Source organism: Orbicella faveolata, unplaced genomic scaffold (assembly GCF_042242905.1).
Source record: "Orbicella faveolata isolate gen_17 unplaced genomic scaffold, um_ofav_v1 contig_34, whole genome shotgun sequence".
NCBI classification, from domain to species: domain Eukaryota; kingdom Metazoa; phylum Cnidaria; class Anthozoa; order Scleractinia; family Merulinidae; genus Orbicella; species Orbicella faveolata.
Genome location: NW_028301563.1, coordinates 34,212,216 through 34,234,449, shown reverse-complemented (window position 1 = coordinate 34,234,449; position 22,234 = coordinate 34,212,216). Strand labels below are relative to the sequence as shown.

Below are 22,234 nucleotides of genomic sequence, written 5' to 3'. Positions count from 1 at the left end.
TGAATGTTCAGCGGCGAGGTAATTCTGTCTGTATAATAAAGGAACCAAAATCTCGCCCATGTTCAGCGGCGAGGCAATTCTGTCTGTATAATAAAGGAACCAAAATCTCGCCGATGTTAAGCGGCGAGGTAATTCAGTCTGTACAAGAAAGAAGCCAAAATCTCGCCGATGTTCAGCGGCGTAGTAATTCTGTCTGTAAAATAAAGGAACCAAAATCTCGCCGATGTTCAGCGGCGAGGTAATTCTGTCTGTATAAGAAAGGAACCAAAATCTCGCCGATGTTCAGCGGCGAGGTAATTCTGTCTGTATAAGAAAGAAGCCAAAATCTCGCCGATGTTTCGTGACCTATGGAAACTCGTCCCTTTTACGCTGTTTCTGCGGCTTGAAGATCTCACTTGTGATTGGTTATAACACAATAAACAGGGAAGGGTGTTCACGGTCTCGTAACTTTGACAGTAAACAAGAGAAAACTTATGGTGGACCACTATTTTTTTGAGGGGGTGGGACGGGGATTAGGCAATCTACAAAGTTGCTGCACAGCAAAAACTGCTAAAACAAAAGGGGAGCCATAGCGAAACAATCAAGAAAGTGCTGTCTACTTACTAGGTCCTGTGACTGACTGAAAAAGTTTTCGCACAAGCTATTGCCCACCAAAAAGTCATGCATAACCTAAAAGCGAGACAAAACATTCGTACCCCAGAAAATGTCCCACCAATCCCCCCCCCCCGCCCTCCCAAAAGAATATTTTAATGGTCCGTCCATTATAACGCGCAACAAAGGTCAGTTAATTTTATTAACGCCACGTACGAAGTCAGAAAGCATCAATCCTTCAGAAGAAAAGAGGCCATGCATTTGCAATTCTTTATCTTCATTGGTTTTATTCCACGGCTAGCAGCAGGTAAGAAGTTATTAAATTAAAAAAAACCGTCTCAATTTCCTTTCCGAGGCTTATGCAGGGTTGAGGGTCTTAGGCGTGGGATCAGCAAAAGAGCGCGGGCAGCGAAGCAATCATAGCTATAAGCACTCATCTATGACCATCTATGTTAACACTGAGCCGGGTGAATTTCTTTCGTAAATGATATTCTTAGAGTGCGTCAGTCGAGTTTTAGTATGCAAGGGAGGGCATTCGTTATGAAGATCGTCGTCTGCACAACTTGCATGTACAACTAGATGGTACCAGATAGGAACATCTTCATCGTTTTGCTCTAGGTCAAGCATAGAAGGTTTACAACTTAAGCCAGCAAGAAATAAAAGCAGTTTCGCGCTGCAATCCTGCAAATTGCGCAGATCATTTACGTGTGATTCAGGTGTGTGTTTGCGCCATTTAGCCGTGCGGATCGGTTAACTGTAAGAAATTTATTTAGCACCCGTGATTCTTGTTATATTTTGGGAGAGCTGCTTATCGTAATGACTGAATTTCCGCCGTTCTCTCGGGTCCGGTTCGGGCTTATATTCCGAAAAGCGCCTGGTAATCGAGCCCACTTATCGGAGAAAAGAAACTAAAAAGGCGCATAATAGGCCCAGTTCAGACATCGTGCTTTTGCCGTGCTGAACTAAATTCAGGAATTAATTAAGTTCAACAGAAGCAGGGCAGAAGAACAGCAGAAGCCGACGGTGTCTGAATAAAACTTTTGATCTAAGTCCGGCAAGGGTCAACAAGCAATTAAGTTCGACAAGTTCTGGCGTGCCACACGACTCTAGCAAAGCAGTGATTCAAAAGTCGTGCTTCTGCCGCAGCCCCCAAAATTTATAAATTATATATTTATGTATTTTTGGCGGGATTGTTCACAACGTTTCACTTCAGTAAATCCTGAATTTGATACGACTCCGACACAATGCATGAATCAGAGTTGTGTTTCTGCTGTGCTACAACAAAAAGCTAATTGCAATTAAGTTCAGCACGGCAGTAGCACGATTTTTGAACTGGGCCTGATCACAAACAACAACAAGAGAAGAATAATTACAATGGAATCTGATAGGGGTGCTGGCCACTCGAATTAATTAACCGTAACATTGTGCTATTAGAAGACCTCTCAACCCTAAGAGTTGTGTTTCTGCTGTGCTACGGTAAAAACCTAATTGCAATTAAGTTCGGCACGACAGAAGCACGATTTTTGAACTGGGCCTGATCACAAACATCAACAAGAGAAGAATAATAACAATGGAATATGATAGGGGTGCTGGCCACCTGAATTAATTAACCGTGACATTCTGCTATTAGAGGAAGACCTCTCAATCCCGAGAGACCAAAAACCTGAAGAACAAGGTCAAAAAACCTGGTGATTTGGAAAAAAACCTGGAGATTTATCGACGGAACGACTCTGATTCTCTTCGTCCGATGAATATACAGCAATCTCCACCATTTTGACAACGTGTACGAAACGTATCTAGATGCGAGAAAGTGGTAACGACAACCTTATTTGGCATTTGTCTTCTAAATATGGTTGTGAGGTACGTGTCTTGTCAACCAGTCGATCAAATATGTCAAATACTGCCTTAGAACTGTGGATTTCTACAGAATTAGCGCTAGAAAATCAGTTTTAGAAAGCAAAGTAAAAATTTTCAAGGAAAGTTTATTCCATCGGCTTGTGAATCTGTTTACTGTGAGATTTTTTTGCCTCATCGCGCGAGACGGTGAGATTGCCCTAAAAACCGTGAGTCTCAAGGCAAAACCGTGCGATTTGAAGGTCTGTAGAAGAGTAGGGATGGAGCACTTTATCTTGGAGAATGACTTCAATCTTTACAAGTTCGGTATTTTCTCCCTCTACGTGACCGCAAGCTTGAAAGCTTTTTTGTTCATTGTTTTAAAACAATATTTTTGCAATTCAAACATGTCGCTCACAGCTGGAGTTATGTTCTCAGTTGATGGCGTAAGTAAAGGCGGTTCATGGCTGATTGGCTAACCCAGTAATTAGAATATTACTCGACTTGATATTTACTTTTATCAGTGTCGATTACTATAGCATATTATTATATTACTTTATTTATACACGGTAAAAACTCCTTCAGCACAATTGCCTATTGCAAGAGAGCGCGAAAACCCGGGCCCAAAGGATTGTAATTGCTTGCTAAAATAAACCAAGTCGCTAGTTTAACCAAAGATAATACCAAGGTTAGCGAAACCACCTCAGTTTTAAGTTTTTAATCATCCCTGTTTACAGCCGTGTCAAATCAAATGTCGCTCCGCTTAAGCAACCGTACGCGTCGGCGGAATTTCTGTTTTCTAAAATCCCTCAAACTAAGTACTGGATGTGGAAAAAATAGCTATTATTTAGACTTTTAGTAATATAGAAAGACGGAGGGTGTATCTTGGGACAAAGCGAAAACCAAAACTCAATTTATAGTTTCGTGACCGATGGAAACTCACTCCCTTTTATGTTGTTTCTGTGGTTTGAAGATCTCACTTGTGATTGATTATAACACAATTAACACGTCAGGGCTATGGGTTTACGGTCTTCTAACTTTGACAGTAAACTAATTTAGGGCGGGCCATTATATTTTAGAAGCCGGGAGGGGGGGGGGGGGGGTTGCCAGGCAATTTCCGAAAATGATTGCACAGCAAAAACAGCTGAAAAAAATCGTGCACGGAAAAAAAAAATCGAGTAAATGCTATCTACCAACTAGGTCTTGTGTTTGACTTTGAAAGAGCTTTCGCACAAGCAATTCCCACCAAAACGCTCATGCATAAACTAAAAGGGAGAAAAAATATTCATACCTTAGAAAATTGTCCATTCCCCCTTCCCCCACCCTCTGAAAAGAATATTTTAATGGTCCGTCCCGTAAAATATGCAATAAAGCTTAGTCATTTTATCACCGCCACGCACGAAGTCAGAAAGCATCAATCCTACTGAAGAAAAGAAATCATGCATTTGCAATTCTTTATCTTCATTGGTTTTATTCCATGGCTAGCAGCAAGAGACCACCTCATTTTCTCTTGCTATCAGCAGTTAAGGGCGCGCGCAAAAAAGGGTTACGATCATACCTAAAAGCACGCACCTACGACTATCTCAGTATTAAAATTTATTCAGGTGAATTTCTTTCATAAATGATATCTGGAACATTTCGTAATTTTTGGCGTGCGTCAGTCGAGGTTTAGTATGCAGAGCAGTGACATTGGCTATGAAGATCTTAGTCTCCACAACCTGTGCAACTAGAGAGGAATGTCCACATCGCTTTGCACCAGCTTAGGTCAAACGTGGAAGGCTTACAATCAACTTAAAACCAGCGGAAAAAAAGACGGTTTTGCGCTGCAATCCTACAAACTGCGCATTTTACATAAAAGGCCCGGGTCGCACTAGAGTCAATTTTGTTTGTATGATTAATAAATCTGCTAAAAGTAGCGTAAAATAAGTGCGACCCCCAGTTTCAAACACTTGCCAAATTTTTGCGAATTGCCAAAATTTCGCCAATCTTCAAAGAAGCCGAACTGCCTCGGAGGCTTCCAAATTTGGGCAAAGCAAACAACTTTTTGTTTGAGCATACTGTCATATATTTTTAAAAACATGTCTGGATAAAATTACGGCCAAAAAATAACTTTGACGGCTGGTCCAGTTTGGCGCGTGAGATGGCGGGACAAATTTAATTTTTACCCGGTCCAGCTGACGCTTTATACAGTTATTTCAATACAAACGAGGAATATGAGCAGCGTTTTTATCAAAATTCTTCTGACTCGTACCATGGATCCGGTTACCAGCAGCAATTTGAAGAGATGGCTTCAGCGAGACAATCTTCTTCGATCGCAAGTGGCGCAAGCAACAACATAAACGCAAGCCGAGCAAAATCTGCTGCTCCGATCATGGCCGAAAATCAGGAGTTGCTGTGGAGCGGAGAGTCAAGAACATGCAGTTCGGAGACAAATCTGCGAAGACTCGTTAAACTCTCGCAAGATATATAATAAATTACTTAATTGAGAAACATAGATCTTGTGACCTATATATTTCAATCAGTAACGTTTTGGTTCCTAAATATTGGTCTAATGCGACCGCTGCCAAAATTTGGAACTTGCGAAATTTTTGCCAACTTTTTTCATGGTCAAAAATTGGAAATATTTGAATTCGCTCTAGTGCGACCCGCCCTTTAGTAAAGGCTAACAGTTAAATACTTGCCTGTATCACATACGACCAAGGAACCAGCGAGGGTAGGAGGGAAAGGGAGAAAAGGGAAAGTTTTTGTAACAGGCTACAATGAACAAACTAAGGTGAAGCACATAGCAAGGATGAACTGGGTGAATCACTATGGCAACGTACGTGCATTAAAGCAGCATATGATTGGCCAAATGTGACAGGAGATGTTGTTTTGCACGTGAGCACGAAATGATCATGACTTTTGAGCGTGACGGCCAAGCCTTGCCCAGATAGTATGTCACACAGTGTGACATGTCTTGGTTGTCACATCAACTTAAATTTATAAAGGTTTTAAATTGGCTCTTTACTAATAAGATTTGAGAGTGTCATGTTGGGCAGAGCGGGTACAACCCTTTCTATAAGAGACGAAACCCTTCCCTTCTCACTCAGCTTTCAATCTCTCTGTAGCTGCTCATTGCTGGATTTGTGGTCCTGCTAACGACCAAGATGCTTGTGATAAAGAGCTTCATTACGAAGAGTGTCCCAACTCCCAGGCCGGCCAGTCGATTTGTATAACAGTCAATGGACTCAACCAACGGTTCTATTTGCGAGGTTGCAGCTGGGATGACGACTATGAAGATGATAGGATATATTGTGAAAGTGGCGTATTTGCCTCATATGGCAAACGCAGTGGCATATTTTGTGATATTGCACGGTGCCCTGGAGACTGCTTTGCAACCATTGAAAATGAGGGTAAGCGACAGACGGCACTGCTCGCAAACAAGTGTGACTAATGTGCAAGGCCTGCGGACCCGCGAGTCGCGAGCCTATTTTTGCGAGCCACTGCGTTGTTTTGTTTGTTTTCTTAATTTTTAATTTAATTAACGTTAACGCTTTACTCAGTAAATGCTACACTAGACTGTTCACAGCCCTTTATTGCCTGATTTCAAACCGAAAAGGACTAGGTACGAGTCTGTAAATTATGGGATAAGCAACTATTGATCCACATAATCAGAAAGAGCACACCAAGATTCACAAAATCCCTAAGTTTGGTGTTAATCAGGCTAGTTTTGACTGAGATACAGCCATTTAGAAACGTCAAAACTAACAAAGAAATGTTTGGTCATCCGGACACATTCCGACACAGCGACTAGATGGCCCTACATTTCTTTGTAAATTTTGACATTTTCAAATGGCTGTATCTTGCTTACTATTGGGTCTATTTACACCAAACTTGGGGATTTTGTAAAGCTTGGTCTGCACTTTATGACTATGTGGATCAACAGTTGCTAATCCCATAATTTACAGACTCGCACCTAGTCCTTTTCGGTTTGAAATCAGGCAATTTTCTCGTATTACCGGACGCCAGCGCAAAACGGAAGACTTGACTGGGTAGGGGGTGGGGATTCTATTCTTCTTGCTCGCTTCGCTCGCAAACCCCACTCCCCACCCCGCATGCTTCGCGTTCGCTTTTTTCCTCATGGTATGACGTAAGTCATGCTATGGGGTTTAGGGTTTGGGAAGTGGAATTCAATTAAAAATCACTCACTAACTTTGTTAGACAATTAATTTATGCATTAAACCTGGATTAAACCCGTTCTCCCATATCTGCCCCTCCCCGAAAAGTTTGTCTCGTTGTTCAAAGTCACGCCATTGTCTCAGAGTACGTATTTGGGGGGTAGTGCAAAGGCGAGAATACAGTATGTCCCACTACTTGGGCAGATTCAAAATGGCGTCCTGTCCCTTTGAAGCGTGATGGTTTTTTGATTCCAAACCTGATCGGAAAATACCTTTGTGGAGCCAAAAATGGAAAGAAAATATGCTACAGAATACTCGACTGCAGAGAAATGGGCGTCAAAGTCCTAAAAGTGACGATAACATGAACGATTCGTGCGTGAAGACCCGTTAAGACCGCGGACATGACGTAAGCTTACTGCAAATTGGTTAGCGTTAAACTTTGTTGATGTTTTCTTGTTTCACCCACGACCACGAAAACTTTGAAATGTGCAGTGCTTTGAATGCAAATTACGGACTATGGAGCCTCTCGAGACTTTTGGAAACAAAGTGGTAGTTGGATGGAGGTTTAGGTTTCGGTAAAGTGCGCGGCTATGGACATCTTTTGACGACGACGAATCGACCGGCCACAGGAAGAAAGCAGTATGTTGAAATAAACGCATTATCTTCCCTCTTCAATTTTCAAGAAAAACAAAATACAAATAGCCTACATTAAAGTATCAATCCTTGTGATGAGTTCCACATCTAAAACTTAGGGTTGCCTAAGCAACCCAGTAATTAAAAACGCCATTGATGCTTTTCCGCCACACCTCCATCCCTCAAATTTGGACAATGCAAACCTTTGCCTATATCTTAACTAATTCTTCAGAAATTCAAAATTTAGGAAAATTTTTCGCTATTAATACGCTGCTTACAAACATAATAATTGTGCCGGCACGTGTGGCCTACGATGAAAGATAACTTTGCAAAGAACGCCAGATCGCAGGTTACATCAAGAGTGCTATCAATTCTACCATGAGGTTGCTCTAAGGAGCCTTTGATTCTTTCGCGTGCCTAAATACAGAGACTGTGAACAGTCTAATGCTACACCGATAAAAGAAACAAAGGTTTTCGATTTTCTTTCATACGTGAAATTCCGCGCAACGTTAATTTTTCCGTCTGTATTAAATTTAATTTCGCCGAACGCATTTTGCAGGTAAGTTTACAGTTTTAGCTACGAATGAAATTTTGAGTTTCCCTTGTAAATTTTCGTATCAAAAATGTTGATTATGTTAAATTGACTAATATCCAAATAACAGGAAAACGTTCAAGTGAGACGAAATTCATTAGGCAATTCTCTGCAAGGTGATATCGAGCAACCGCCACGAAAGATTCATATATTTGTTTTTTGCCTGCCAGTTGTGTTGTTTTTTCTCTCGGGAAACCAGGATCTTAATTTCTTGTTAAAATGGTTCCCCGGTAAAATCGAATGACAGGAAGACCGCTTATTTCGAGCAATTCAATAGTTTGGGGATAAAACCCATCCGCCCGGCAATAATATTTACACATCAGTTTTGAACGTTTGCTCGAATCGTAGCCTGCGAACGCAGATGTATTTCCGGCTGTCGCTTGTCTCCGCCGAAAATAACGTCTGCGAACCCTAGACAAGAAACGATTTCTGTGACGTAGAAATTTTAAGCCAATCACAGTTTAGCTCAAGTAGCCCCAGAACTACTGCGCGAGGTATTCGCTGCGAGGAGCACTCGAGTTTCATTCTATCATGGAATCTGATTGGCCAAAGAGAAACAAAAGTCATTACGTCACAGAAATTGTTTCCTAGCTCGAGTTCGCAGACGTTATTTTCGGCGGAGACAAGCGACAGCCGGAAATACGTCTGCGTTCGTAGGCTACTTGAATCGTGACAATCTCGCTGGAATATAAATCCTTTAGGTACTTTATTGATCTTCATATCGCTATAACACGAAACTTCGCCCATTAAAAGTCAGTACGATTTACTGCGTTGAAAAAAATCGTAATTCCTTGCAAACAGAAGCATATCACCTAGACTAGGTGATATGCTTCTGCTTGCAAACTGATTACAGATTAGTAAAAGTTTACCTCGCTGGCAGCTACCAAAATCTGCATAGTAATTCAAAAGCAAGATGGGAAAAAATGTCCGTCCTAAAATATCTGCGCAATTGGTAGAAATAAATTTAAAATAAAGGATAACTCTCCATCACCTTACCTGTGACTTTCCATTTGCCAAAGATTTCGGAAATTTCGGTCGGACGTCAAATGGAAAGGTCCGTTTCGGTTCCTTCCGAGCGGAATATTCGGAGGTTGGCCACTTATTTCTGTCGGACCCGTCCAACCGAAATTTGCCGATCCATTTTTCACAAACCGGTTCATTGCGCTATTTCTCTTCACTTATGCAGAGAATTCGGAAAAGGAATAAAAAATGGTAAGAGCTATTCCTCTTAGTTGGCCTGCTTTGAGCGGAAAATGTCGTTCCATTTTCCTCGGGTATTCCCACTGGTCTGTGAACGGTCGGTTTGGCGTCAGTGGAAGCACCTCACATGTAACAAATTCTATATTAGCGCATTATGCCTTTTTGGCGGGAATCTTTCGGGACTCGCGAATCGCGCCTCGAGGCTTGGGCTCGCAGACTCGCAAAATAGCCTCCCCTGGTACAACTTAATTACCCCACCCCCTCTCCACCTTCTTCAAAAGGGGGAGATCTCTTGGTGAGCGAAGGTATGAGTTCATCCAGAAACAGGACGATATACATGATATTTATGCTTTTATTAATTTGTTATTAAACGTAACGCGTAGACCTCCTTAAGAAAAAAGTTCGAGTTGATTATCGTAAAAAAGACGTGATTTCCCTTCTATTTACAGTTTTTCAGTAATAAGAAAGAATATTCCTAAGTTAGATTGTCTCGTTATTTTAATAACAGAATTTGTATAAATGTGTATTTTTAATATGTAACAGTTTCGTCACGGTTAGCGCATCCTGAAAAGTTTAGCCTTCTCTATTCCTAACCATCCTTGTTCCTTTATGGTTTATTGTTATCTCTTTGGCGTTTTTCGATCTTAGTGAAATACTATTTTCAAGTTTCTTTTAATTCAGGGTAGCTCTGAACGCGGCCAAAATAACTCAAAATACCGTGACTGAGCTACTTTAACCACAAGACGAATCCAGTCGAACCTCCCGCAAGTGACCACCCAAAATGTTAAGCCGAAGTGGTCGCTTACTAGAGCTCAGACCATACTGGGTCAAAATTTTGCCTCATCAGCATAACGTAGCATAGATTTACCCCATGCATATTTTTAATATTTTATTGGAACGACAAGTCAATTTCGAGAAAAAAAATCCTGTCCTTCAAGGGCCGTAGCTAGCCTTTAAGCCATTAAGCACGGGCTTAAAAAAGAAAAATAATTGTTTTAGTATCCGAAAGGCCATATTTCCTTTTTCTTACTATTTAATAGCGAATCACCGCTATATCAACCTTTTTATTTTAAAAAACAAAATAATGACTTTCAATCTTATACTTGAAAAAATGCTGAAAAGTTATTAACAAAGCAGAATTTTGAAATAGTTTTGCGCACGAAAAGTTAATCGACTGTTGTTGTTGTTGTTGTTGTTGTTTCTTTTTGGACGTTGGCAAAACTTACGCTGTACAATTTGGGCTTAAATGGAGAAAATGGTTGGCTAGGGCCCTGACCGTGTTCTCATTGAGAAAGTTTCCGTCTACAACCCAGGAATGCGATATGGTTACAACACCTTTTCATCCCATTTAGGCTCTATTATCGGTCAATTTCAAACTTTTAGATCTAAAAGTGGTCGCGGTCGGTTACGAGAGAGGGTCGCATACAAGAGGTTCCAAATATAGTGATTTGACTTAGAAACTTTTGGTATTTTGGAAAACTGGTCGCTGAGGAGAGGTGGTCGCTTACGAGAGGTGGTCAAAACCAGAGGTTCGACTGTAAGACGCGCGTACACGGCGGACTACATCCCAATCCGACAAGCTCGCGCGTGTCCTTAAATCAAGCTATGCCAGATGATCTTTTTACGTTTCTCTTGACAGGGGGTCCATTCAAATGTGCTACTTGCGTTGGTCGGTCTGAAGAGGAATGCAACAGCAATGTTCGTATCGTTACCTGCGGGGAAGGTTTAGACCGCTGCTTGGCTACAAGATACAATAAACTCGAGAAATTTTCGCGAGGCTGTGGCAACGAGATCATTTTTGAGCAGCAGAAGAAAAAGTGTGCCGCGGAATCTTGTGAAGTGTCAATGTGTAGTGAGAATTACTGTGTGGCCTAGAGGGATGTCTCAATATAGGGTCAATAAAACGCATTGTTGGAAAACAAAAATTAGTTCTTTTTACTAGACGTTTCGCATGCTTTGACATACATCTTCAGAAGCGACCGTTGAGAATAGAAGTAACAACTGAATTTTAAATTTAAGTTAAGTAACTAATTAACGATGCAAACTCGGACAGAAGCTGAAAACAATTGCATCAAAAGATGCAAACTAATAGAGATAAAGCTTTTCGCTGCTAACATTATCATTTACGGTAGGTTTAATTTCAATTACCTAATTAGCAAAGTCTTCTTTATCTTTCAATGTGTATCTGACCGTCTCTTTGCTGACATATAATAGATAGATTTAGCGAAGCCTAAAGCGGAGCTCCTTGTTCAAAGCCTGATAAGCTAACCCAGGCCAAGCGAAAATTTTGATTTGAGTCTTGTAACTTTGCCTTGAGGTTTTTGTTTATATTGTTTGGCCTTCTCTCTTGAGTTTAATTAACCTCAAACTACGCGAAACATAAGCAGACACGTCGTCGTCGTTTTTCGTAGGGCGCACGTGCCCGCGTTCTATACCGCAAGCCATGCTGACCATGAAAAAGAGTTGCATGGTTTTCTATTTCTGTGCATGCATGTGGTTCTGTTCCTATTAGTTATGGTGCTCCGCTTCGCTAATATTTTATTTGTTTTCCAACAATGCGTTTTATTATCATGTTTAACGCCGCAGTTGGTGTGTTATTCTTTGTTCAAGTTACGATGGCCAAAGAAAATGAGTATTTGTCGATTTAGCTCGTAAAGATAGATGTCAGTGCTCCTAGTAAGTGAATAATCAGTCCAGACTAAGACAGGATGAAGAGTTCTTAGATAGCTAGTTGTCGGTGGGTATGCTGTGCAGAGCTGAACAATAAAAGGTTTGCTGATTCAATAAAAGGTTTGCTGATTCAAGAAAAGCGATTAATCTTTTTTGTCTTACGTTCTCCCGTCAAAGAGCAAATAACTGCAGAAAGTACATATTTTACCAACTGCGTTTGAAATGGACCTTTTTATAACCAAGTCAAAATCGGAAATACGTCTGCGTTCGCAGGCTAAACTTTTTACCGATGTCACGGTTTTCCGATTTTTTCTTTCCGAAAAGAGTAAGCCCCAGCGTTCGATTTATCATGCCCAATTTAGTTATTATGCGAAGTTTTATAAGAATCCTTCAGCTCGTCAAAATATGGGACCTCAAAGCCGGAGTGCCAAATTTTACCAAGAAATCTATTCCGGTGCCCCCTGGCAAACATTTCTTTGTAAAAATTGGCAACTTTGCATGCTTGCAACGGGTTCTTATGAAACTTTGCATGTTTACTAAATTTGACATGATAAATTGATCTATGGAGAGGTGGTTTTTCAGTTGATACGAAAAATATGAGAAATAATTGTTGATATTGCGTGACATGGGAAAAAATTAAAAGTCATTTATAAAATAATGCTCATGTAATCATGTGTAAGCGAAAGCGATTGGAGCTGGAGCTAGCTGGCGCGAGAGGCTTCAGAAGAGAATCTCGCACTTTTCCTGATCGGCGATCACGTCATTTGTTCCAACCTGAATTCAGTCATGGAAATGCTCTAGGTTTCAAAAGGATTACAGGCTCTTTATGGACTTTCTTTTCATATTAAAACAAGGAGTAGTGGGTAAAGGAGAACAAAAAGCTTTTCCCTCCACTCCCCACGTAAGAGTTTTGCGAAGAACAATTAAGAGCGGAGGCGAAGAATTACAGCTTTGTTTTGCTTCTTCGTTTCGTAAATGAGTTAATAAGACGTACTGATTTATTGATTTATTTATTTGTCTGTTTGTTTGTTTATTTATATATAAGAATTTACAAGGGTTTGCCATCACTCTGAATATTAACTAATAGCACACGAAATCAATCACAAGAGGTTACAGCAGATTTAAAAGACTCCACAGAAGGTTGATTAACAAAGCGCTCCATTCCTTCATTTACTTCCCTGGTCTTCTTTCAATGGCCTCATAAAACGGCCTCGCTAGAACCTGATTACATTGGCACTCCTTTCTTTGTTTTGATTTCTTTGCGCTAATCAATTTGCAATGATCATTTGGTAACTATGTACGTCTCCATGGTAAACAAATCACGAGAAACATCCCATAATGCACGCGTCAGTCATTAATGAGGTCACACAGAGCATAAGTGACGAGAAATCTCCACCATCTCTTTGCAAAATGTGATCGTGTTTTCATGGTAAACGAAATTAGAAGGTTTAAGAGAAGCGAAACAACACTGTGGGAGCATGGCTGCTCACGAGAGAGGGATAAATATGATGAGAAAACCCGTTTATCTTCATCTCAACGGGGACAATTTTAAGAGAAAGCGAATTGTGGTCAACCAGAGAGAAAAGCGGAGTTTTGATGCTTTTCTGAATGCTGCTGCAACAAGTTTTCGCATACCAGCTCGAGAAATAAGGACACCAGCTGGTAGACATCGCATCAGAAATCTTGACGATCTTCAAAGAGACTGTACTTATGTCGTTGTGGGAAGAGAGCCGTTTAAGAAAGTCGGGTACGTGAGCTCCCGGTCTGTTTGCCGACGCGCCATCAATCTTTTTGTTCACGGACTTCGCACTGGAGTGTCCTGTTTGATCGAAATGTAAACTTTGCTTCGCTTATGAGCGTTTGTTTGGTTATTATTTCTTTTAGATATGATGTGAAAGACTTGAGGCCACAACGTTTGGCTCCCCCGAAAGAACGTGAGGTAAGATAAACAGTATTTTAGAAGCTTACAAGGTGGTAATCGATTTAAAATCTATGAAATCGCGATTGCTTTTGTCAGCTTTTGTCAACTCTGTCGTGTAAATGATGGTTCATAAATAATTGAATTTTTCCCCGCGATTTTCGCGGAATTATTTACAACGATCAAAGGTAAACTTAATCTGAGAAATATTTTCTATATATTTTAAGTAAATTTATCGTTTATAAAATAAGTGTGTTACTTTAACGAACTTAACTCTCTAAATTAATTCCTGTGATTATTTAGTGAGTTTTGCATAACAAGTTCGCATCTAAGCAAAATCCCTGTAAATAATTAAACATTTCTGAAGCTTAAATCAATATTTAAGCTTAAACTCTTACTAATATTTGATAAAGATGGAGGTAATTACATTTCTATAAATTCGTTTTGGGTATTATTTCTAAATTTTAATTTCTTCTCCATCGCGAACTTTCCTGTATTTTTGAAAATTTGTGTGATGTACACATTGCTTTGTTGAAAGGTGCGTTATAGATAGATAGATAGATAGACAGATAAACTTTATTTAAACACGATAATAATTAAAGCTAAAAGCTTGTGGGGTCGTGTATTTAAATTTAACTTTGCTAAAAATTTAAAATTACGATTAAAATGTTTAGATTACAGTTCCTAGATTTACAATAAAATTAATTATTTAATTAATTGCTAACTAGAACTGTTAATAAGTTAATCTACTATATGATTACAATAAACTAACTAAAACTAATTGTATATAAAGTCACTATGTCTGTGACGGGTTGTCGAAGCCGACAGGGCGTTAAAGTTAAAATCTTTAAAATAAGCTCTATTTACAACCTGCTTTCTAAGGTCGAAAAAGCTTGAAAAACTTTTATGTTGTTCGTGGCATAAAACTATGTTCCAAAGGACAGATCCCTTATATCTAAGTGAGTCTTTCATAAATCGCGAGTTAAATCGTGGTATAGAAGAAAGTACTTTCCCTCGGAGCGAATAGCCGTGGCTGGGGTTTTCAAGTATCGATTTCATCAGGGGCTCGGGCAGGCTGTCGTTGTTTGCCTTATAAAATAGTCTTAGGATGTCGAGCTTATAATACAGGGAAAAGGTAGACCACTGATCATATTTAAAAACGTGTTTTGATTTATTTATTTCTTAGGTAAATTTTCTTGCTCTAAATCATCGCAAATTCAGAAATGTACCTGGCAAAGCCCGTATTAGCGGTCTGCGAAAAAAGGAAGAGATTAAAACAATTATGTAAGTACCTTAATAGTTAAATATTTCATACAAGGGAAATTTTCTCTCAGAAACATAAAAATCTTCATAATATCGCGAGTTAAGTGCCTTTCATCATTATAACTCTCTTATACATTTAATTATCTGTTGTCAGTTGCAAGCTATAACACATTTAACACTATCAAAATTCAACCGACAATTTAGGGAGTTAACCACATTATTTGAAGGCATCATACCGAAATTAGATTCTAAAAATTGAACAATGAACCATTTAATGGTCAAACGGTGACTTAATCTCCGGTTCAAGTTTTTCCCTTTAAGTCGCTCTTCCGCGAGTTCAACTCGTCTATAGTTTCAGTTTTGTGGCGAAATCCATTTGCTAGCCTTTTTCTTGAATTCAATGGCAGCATGAAAGTAAGACACGTCTCATAACCCATCAGACATTTCGGCGCCATTAAACTGCAGCATCACAGCGCATGCTCATTTATATTTCTTCGAGGGTGGAATGCTTGATATTTAATAATTGCAAACGAACTTATTGCAGTTCAACACTTATAAGTTCATCTGGGTTTCACCCTTTCAATAATCATTGCTGCGGTTTTGAACTTAACCTAGTTACAATGAGAACGAAAACTTACAATGAGAACGAAAATTCAACTAAAAGTCATAAACTGAAGAAGTGAAGAGGAGATTGGAGAGCACGTTTATCAGTTTTTGCCATGGAAATAATCCTTCAAGTTGAGAATGTTTGAGCAATACATGTTCACGAAATATTCCAAATCACGTACGTGGTAAAAAATCCCATTTGTGTCAAAGCAAAGGTGACAACGTTATCAGTATCCAGCTGAAAGCGTGGCTGTTCTTTGATGGATAAAAATGTTTCTTATATAGTGAATATTGTTCGACCGTATTTTCTGTTCTTTTTTACAATATCATTGTATCACATATATATATTTTATCATTGTGGCGTTTCGTGCTTGGCAAAACGCTTTCGTTCTTTCCATCCCCTCTTCGCAGCATATGTCGTGTTTTGTCTTAAATTGACGTTTAGTTTAACGCGCTGTCGTCCGCGAGTGTAGCATTCTGATTGGTATCGCTAGAGTGTCGCAAAAAAACGAACCTGATTGAGATTGACGACGAAAAACTCAAATGTTTGGTAATCTTGAAATTAGTTGTAGCTAACAGTAAACACCTCAATCAGGTTCGCTGTCCCTTCCCAAGTAAATTCACACGTGATTTACATGAATCAAAAGTTTAATGGAAGACTATTTTCAGCAATATTCCTTGTCGCTTTTCGTTGTCATCTAAATAACGATCGTTCGTGCTTGAGTGATTCAACGGCCGCCCTTGCCTGGGGTGGTATAGGGAAAACATCGTTAATGACTGCAAGAAAGTACAATCATCCGGGGGGGGGCGTGACATACGTTTCATTTTGCGACACTCTAGCGATACCAATCAGAATGCTACACTCGCGGACGACAGCGCGTTAAACTAAACGTCAATTTAAGACAAAACACGACATTTGCTGCGAAGAGGGGATGGAAAGAACGAAAGCGTTTTGCCAAGCACGAAACGCCACAATGATAAAATATATATATGTGATACAATGATATTGTAAAAAAGAACAGAAAATACGGTCGAACAATATTCACTATATAAGAAACATTTTTATCCATCAAAGAACAGCCACGCTTTCAGCTGGATACTGATAACGTTGTCACCTTTGCTTTGACACAAATGGGATTTTTTACCACGTACGTGATTTGGAATATTTCGTGAACATGTATTGCTCAAACATTCTCAACTTGAAGGATTATTTCCATGGCAAAAACTGATAAACGTGCTCTCCAATCTTCTCTTTGCTTCTTAAGTTTATGACTTTTAGTTCAATTTTCATTCTCATTGTAAGTTTTCGTTCTCATTGTAACTAGGTTAAGTTCAAAACCGCAGCAATGATTATTGAAAGGGTGAAACCCAGATGAACTTATAAGTGTTGAACTGCAATAAGTTCGTTTGCAATTATTAAATATCAAGCATTCCACCCTCGAAGAAATATAAATGAGCATGCGCTGTGATGCTGCAGTTTAATGGCGCCGAAATGTCTGATGGGTTATGAGACGTGTCTTACTTTCATGCTGCCATTGAATTCAAGAAAAAGGCTAGCAAATGGATTTCGCCACAAAACTGAAACTATAGACGAGTTGAACTCGCGGAAGAGCGACTTAAAGGGAAAAACTTGAACCGGAGATTAAGTCACCGTTTGACCATTAAATGGTTCATTGTTCAATTTTTAGAATCTAATTTCGGTATGATGCCTTCAAATAATGTTGTTAACTCCTTAAATTGTCGGTTGAATTTTGATAGTGTTAAATGTGTTATAGCTTGCAACTGACAACAGATAATTAAATGTATAAGAGAGTTATAATGATAAAAGGCACTTAACTCGCGATATTATGAAGATTTTTATGTTCACAAATATGTTTCTGAGAGAAAATTTCCCTTGGCTTGTGTCAATTCCGTTTGACGCGTCCCCCTGGCATACATGTCTTTGTAAAAACTGAAAGGTTTGGGGTCAGTAATGTTCATGAGTTTGTAACGGATTCTTGTGAAACTTCCCGCGAGAGATGGCGGGAAGATGTGAGACCCTGGGAACGAGATTGATTTTTCCGCCGATTTTAGGCAGATAATTTTCTTGTGAATATTCTTAGATAATAGCGCATGGCATTTCTGTTTTCGAATGTATCTGGTGTCTGTATGGTGTTCAAGTAATTTTGCAGTCAACCACTTCTTGTAGAATTGTCGTTCGCATCGAACATACGGCAAGTGCTGTTTTTGTTGCTTTTTGGCTGGTTTTTCCGTTTAGAGAAATGAAGAATTTTGTACGGTTTAGTGAAAGCATATAATTGCATTGTATTTACAAATTTTCAATTCAAAATCTCAGCGTCGGGTATATTGTTAAAATATTCTTAAAATTTCGCAAATTTCAGCCTCGATATTCTTAAATAATATATTCTTAGAAAAAAAGAATAGTGTATCTGAACAACATGTATTTATTCTGAATTTTTTTTGTTGCGCTAAAACATGTTTACATTGCAATTACAAACTTTCCTCTGATTGGCTGCTATCGCCACTAAGTAAATAGTTCACTCCTGAAGTGAAAACATTACTAGTGTTCCGCTTCTGAAGAAATAAACAAGAAGGTACTTAGGTATAAATATGCATATGTACCCAAGACTAAAAACAAAAAGAGCCAAAATAAGTTAGTGGTTTAACCAAAACAAAGAAACGACGGGAATCAGTCACACATATTATACAATTATATACTATATGTCCGTACGCCACTCGAATACAAAGCATATTTTTTTCAATAGACAGACAAACTAACCGAAATTTAACGTTTTCTTACGAAGTATTTCATAATTATAAAAAAATCCAACTTCAACTTACCTCTACCCGTCGTGAAAACGACAAAAATTCTTCTGAAGATATGATATGTCGGCCACATACGCTCTCTCTTACACTCGGGGCATCAGTATGCGCGCTTTTTGAAATAAGGAGTCATTCACTTCATGGGGCGCTAGTTCAGTGTTCAATCCCCGCTTCACCGCTCAATCGATAATTATGCGCGGGGTGAAATGTGCGCGCTTTTCGAATAACGGTGAGACGGCGGGCTAATTCAGTGTTTTGATGTACTGTGCACTGCGTTCGGTAAGATCAGTAAGACTGGATGAACTTGCTCCCTCGTCTAGGTCAGACCCAACACTGAACTATTAGCCTGTCGTTTCACCGTTATTCAGTTACTGAAAAGGCGCGCACATTAGTATGCATTTTAACAACAACTATAACACTTAAGGGCTGTTTTCAAATCAACATGTCAGGTTCCTGAGGGGGGGGGGGGTGGACTTCCATGTGTAAAGGGCGGGGATGCTCCTCTTCTCGCTTAGGGTCGTAGGTCACGGATTTTGGTCCCACTTAAGGTGTTCGAGACCGTTGGAGGAGTCAAATAAAGCTCGAGAAATACTTAGATTGGTTTTCTTCAGGGTTAAATTCAAATTTTCCGAAGATCATCCCCGACCTTCTCACAAATGAGGTCCCCCCAGGAACAAGCGTCTCGGGAAAAAATGAGTCTATCATGATTGGTCAATTTCAAGAACAGTTAATATATGACTAATGCCCGCCTGTTTTAAATTACGGTGAAACGGCGGGCTAGTTCAGTGTTGGTTCTGACCTAGACGAGGAAACACGTTCATTCGACCCCAATAATAGTGACCGCAGTTTACAGTGAATCTAAGCTTAAAATACAGCGTTTGAGGTAGGGGTGTCACTGCTTGTTAAACGTAATTTCTGCATTGCGTTGCATCTACAATTCGGCTGAAATGCGACTATCCTGCAAAAAATGATATCTGTACGTCTTGCCGTTTGAGGGCAGGTGATCTCATTCCGATCGGAAACGCAACCGCACACCTACAATACAGCTCCCGCTAAGTCTATCACTCTTATGTTTTAAAATGTTTTAAACTTTTCCAAACCCTGTGCACAGTAAATCTCGATTTTATACATCGTAAATAGCACTCTTGACGTGATGAGCAGCCTTCGCCAATTCGCCAAAAACGACCTAGATTTAGATAAACAACAGCCAGAATAAACCCGCCCTGTTGCCTTTGTTAACTTACTTTCCTTTGTTTGATAATTGATCTGCAGGAATCTCGAGCTCCAAGGTATATTGGATGATTTGAAGATATCACGCTTTTCAGATTTTTCCATTCAAACAAAAAATAAACCTTACCGCTGGATTAATCATGCAGAAAACATGCAGCGTTTTAGAAAAATCCCTTGCAAACTCATGAAAATGTGGGACTTTAAACATAGCAATTTCTACAAAGAAATGTATGCCGCAGGGGAGTTGGAGGGCAAGCGTTGCCCCACAAAGCCAGCTAGGGTCATTGCCCTGTTATTTATTCCAACCTTTTTCAAAGGCAGTCACTAAATAATGTTTAACATGTTGACACGCTTCGCTGAAACAGTCTTACAACGCTTGCTTTTCTTTCAATTTTACCAGGTTCTTTGACAAGACGATGATGTATTGGGGGATTTTTGAGTTTGCTGTTCTTACTGCCTCCGGCCTTGTGCAAAGCTCTGAACATGGTAGGCCAAGGTCGCCCCAAGATTATTGAAAACACAATCATTCTTCCTTTTCTTAGGTTCAAATTGAGTAATACCGAGCTATATATGGGAATGGTTATTGACCAAGCGTGATGTCAAGATATTGGCTGGATATTGGCCAAGTTTCTTTGTTTGCGTGTTTATGGACCGAGACTCCTTCTCGGTCCACAAACACGCTAACAAAGAACGAGGCTAATATCCAGCTAGCTTGGTCAATAAAGGATTTATTATGTGGATAATCTTGCTGCTCGGGTAGCCAATCACAGCGCAGAATTTGGTTCATCTTGCCCGCTCACGGAGTTAGCCATATAATAAGAATGCATACAGACTCCCACTGATTATTTTTTTTTTTTTTCAAACGTCGTTGTTTTGGAAATCATAAAAGATCCATAAAAGATAATTATGCTTCATCGACTTTCTTTATTGCAACATATCGTTTTTTTATATAAATGAAAAAGTCGTTTTCAGAAGGAGTTAGATCGACGAAATCGCATTAATTTGTGACATCTTTGCTGGAAAGAGACATTTAATTAATGCAATAGATCGTAGCGTTTTGTCTAATGCTAAAGCCAGTAACATCGGTAAAAGTATTAAAAATGTCAATTTACCACGTTCAGGCTCTTTTCCGTTAGAGTGCCCTTACTGTGATAGCTTCACGTCACTGGAGGACTGTGACAAGAACGCTGAGACTCAAGAATGTCAGCCGTCGGAAACCAGGTGCGTTGTTTTTAAACAGGAGGACGCCCCGTTCCGGCACTTCACCCGAGGCTGTATGGACGAGGATATGGCAGATTATCTGGCGTCGGGCTGCACCGATAACGATTACTGCCAGTTTGGAGCCTGTCATATGTCTGGATGCTTTGCATCTTTTGAAACCTGAGTTTGGACGTCAAAGCACTGGGTACATCGCCTAGGTAAAATTTCACTACTTATATCCGCCCGTTGATAATCTTACCTCGTTATTGCTTGAAGATAATTGGTTTTCACTATCACATAATTTACCGTAAGCGCGCGCAAACACAGTGAAGGGTTGCATTGATGCTAAACCACTTTTCATTATCTCCATTGTGGTTGTAATGTAATTATCACTGCTATCGTAAAATTTGCATTTGCCATCTTTGACTGATTATTTATATTTTTAATTTTGTTTTCCAGATTCCTTTAGTTCTCATGTAATATGGATGCAAGACAAGTACGAGCTCAACGAAGAAAATTTGGATAGAAAATTAGAAAGTTGAATTTTTGTCGTGTACAGTGTTTGTATTGGATATTTTCTTGATTGAGATGTGTTTGCTCGAAATAAAGAAACCAGTGCTCTTTAACATATTCATAATGTCATTACCCTTTTATTTCATAAATATAAATCCACAGGTTAATCTCCTAGGCAACAACCCAGACATGCGTGGAAACCCAGGGGCAGCTACATGTCTGAGGCTGACTTGGAGGGAGGGAATAACTATAACAATTCCCTTGTATTTGACCACGAAAACCTGTGAAATGTTTTACGGTGCAACTGAAAATGTGATATTGTTGTGAAATTCGGTCTTTTCGCGTGGCAAGGTAGGCCCAAATCATTTCGTGGTACATTGATAACGTTTCAAGCCACGCCCATAAAACAGGATCTTGGTACCTCTGAGGCAGGGTTCTTTTCACCACTGTCCTTTCCCTATGTGAATGCCCCCAGGCTGTTACGTCCAACATTACCACATAAAAAGCCCTCTAAGAGGACATGTGATCACTAGATAGTAAATGATCACAGTGAAACTCAGTGAAAACAAGAATGGATTCTTAATCCCTTTTTCTCCTTTTCTCAAGAATTTACTTTAAGGCTGGTTTCCATATGATCGCAGACGATCGCAGAACTTTTTGCGATCTGCCATCCGCGATCCGCGATCGTCTGCGATCATATGAAAACCAGCCTCTACAATTTACTGTGCTTCTTAAATTTCTGGAATTTACGGTTGAATACAAAGCGCCCTAGAACACAATAGCCGTAGAAACATGAACACAGACACCTAGAGCACGAAAGCTTTCTTCAGAAATCACTTCGGGCACATACTGCATTGTTTGAAAATTTTTTAAACTTTTTCTTTCAAACCCTGCACACAGCAAGCCTCACTTTATACATCAGCATTTTCCCTCTTTGTAATAAGCTGCCTTTGCTAAGAAAAGCCTAGATTTAGGTAAAGAAAAGCCAGGATTAAACAAAGCTTG

At 39.6% G+C, this 22,234-nt stretch overlaps 2 protein-coding genes across 3 annotated transcripts; both read left to right on the top strand.

Annotated features, from left to right (window-relative positions):
• The first annotated feature begins 768 nt into the window (after positions 1–768).
• On the top strand, positions 769–11,815 carry LOC149105915 (uncharacterized). The gene is made up of 3 exons (XM_089271718.1): positions 769–898; positions 5,532–5,816; positions 10,646–11,815. The coding sequence occupies exons 1-3, from the start codon at positions 847–849 to the stop codon at positions 10,879–10,881; spliced, it is 573 nt and encodes a 190-aa protein (XP_089127844.1). The 5' UTR covers positions 769–846; the 3' UTR covers positions 10,882–11,815.
• Positions 11,816–12,965: 1,150 nt separating this feature from the next.
• LOC110049160 (uncharacterized) lies at positions 12,966–21,346 on the top strand. 2 transcript variants are annotated; one of them, XM_089271715.1, is made up of 6 exons: positions 12,966–13,423; positions 13,561–13,615; positions 14,781–14,878; positions 19,917–20,002; positions 20,653–20,934; positions 21,176–21,346. In XM_089271715.1, exons 1-5 carry the CDS (start codon positions 13,155–13,157, stop codon positions 20,898–20,900), a joined length of 756 nt encoding a protein of 251 aa, XP_089127841.1. In that variant the 5' UTR covers positions 12,966–13,154; the 3' UTR covers positions 20,901–20,934; positions 21,176–21,346. The 2 variants fall into 2 exon arrangements, with proteins under 2 accessions (XP_089127841.1, XP_089127840.1); XM_089271714.1 differs by having other exon boundaries at positions 20,638–20,934.
• The last annotated feature ends 888 nt before the right edge of the window (positions 21,347–22,234 follow it).

What these genes read in the sequence shown, in the direction of transcription:
- LOC149105915 (XM_089271718.1), top strand. Translation starts at nt 847, where the DNA reads ATGCATTTGCAATTCTTTATCTTCATTGGTTTTATTCCACGGCTAGCA. An exon ending in TATTCCACGGCTAGCAGCAG is followed by an intron (nt 899 to 5,531) that starts GTAAGAAGTTAT and finishes ATCTCTCTGTAG; the next exon opens with CTGCTCATTGCTGGATTTGT. An exon ending in TGCAACCATTGAAAATGAGG is followed by an intron (nt 5,817 to 10,645) that starts GTAAGCGACAGA and finishes TTCTCTTGACAG; the next exon opens with GGGGTCCATTCAAATGTGCT.
- LOC110049160 (XM_089271714.1), top strand. Translation starts at nt 13,155, where the DNA reads ATGGCTGCTCACGAGAGAGGGATAAATATGATGAGAAAACCCGTTTAT. An exon ending in GAGCCGTTTAAGAAAGTCGG is followed by an intron (nt 13,424 to 13,560) that starts GTACGTGAGCTC and finishes TATTTCTTTTAG; the next exon opens with ATATGATGTGAAAGACTTGA. An exon ending in CTCCCCCGAAAGAACGTGAG is followed by an intron (nt 13,616 to 14,780) that starts GTAAGATAAACA and finishes TTTATTTCTTAG; the next exon opens with GTAAATTTTCTTGCTCTAAA.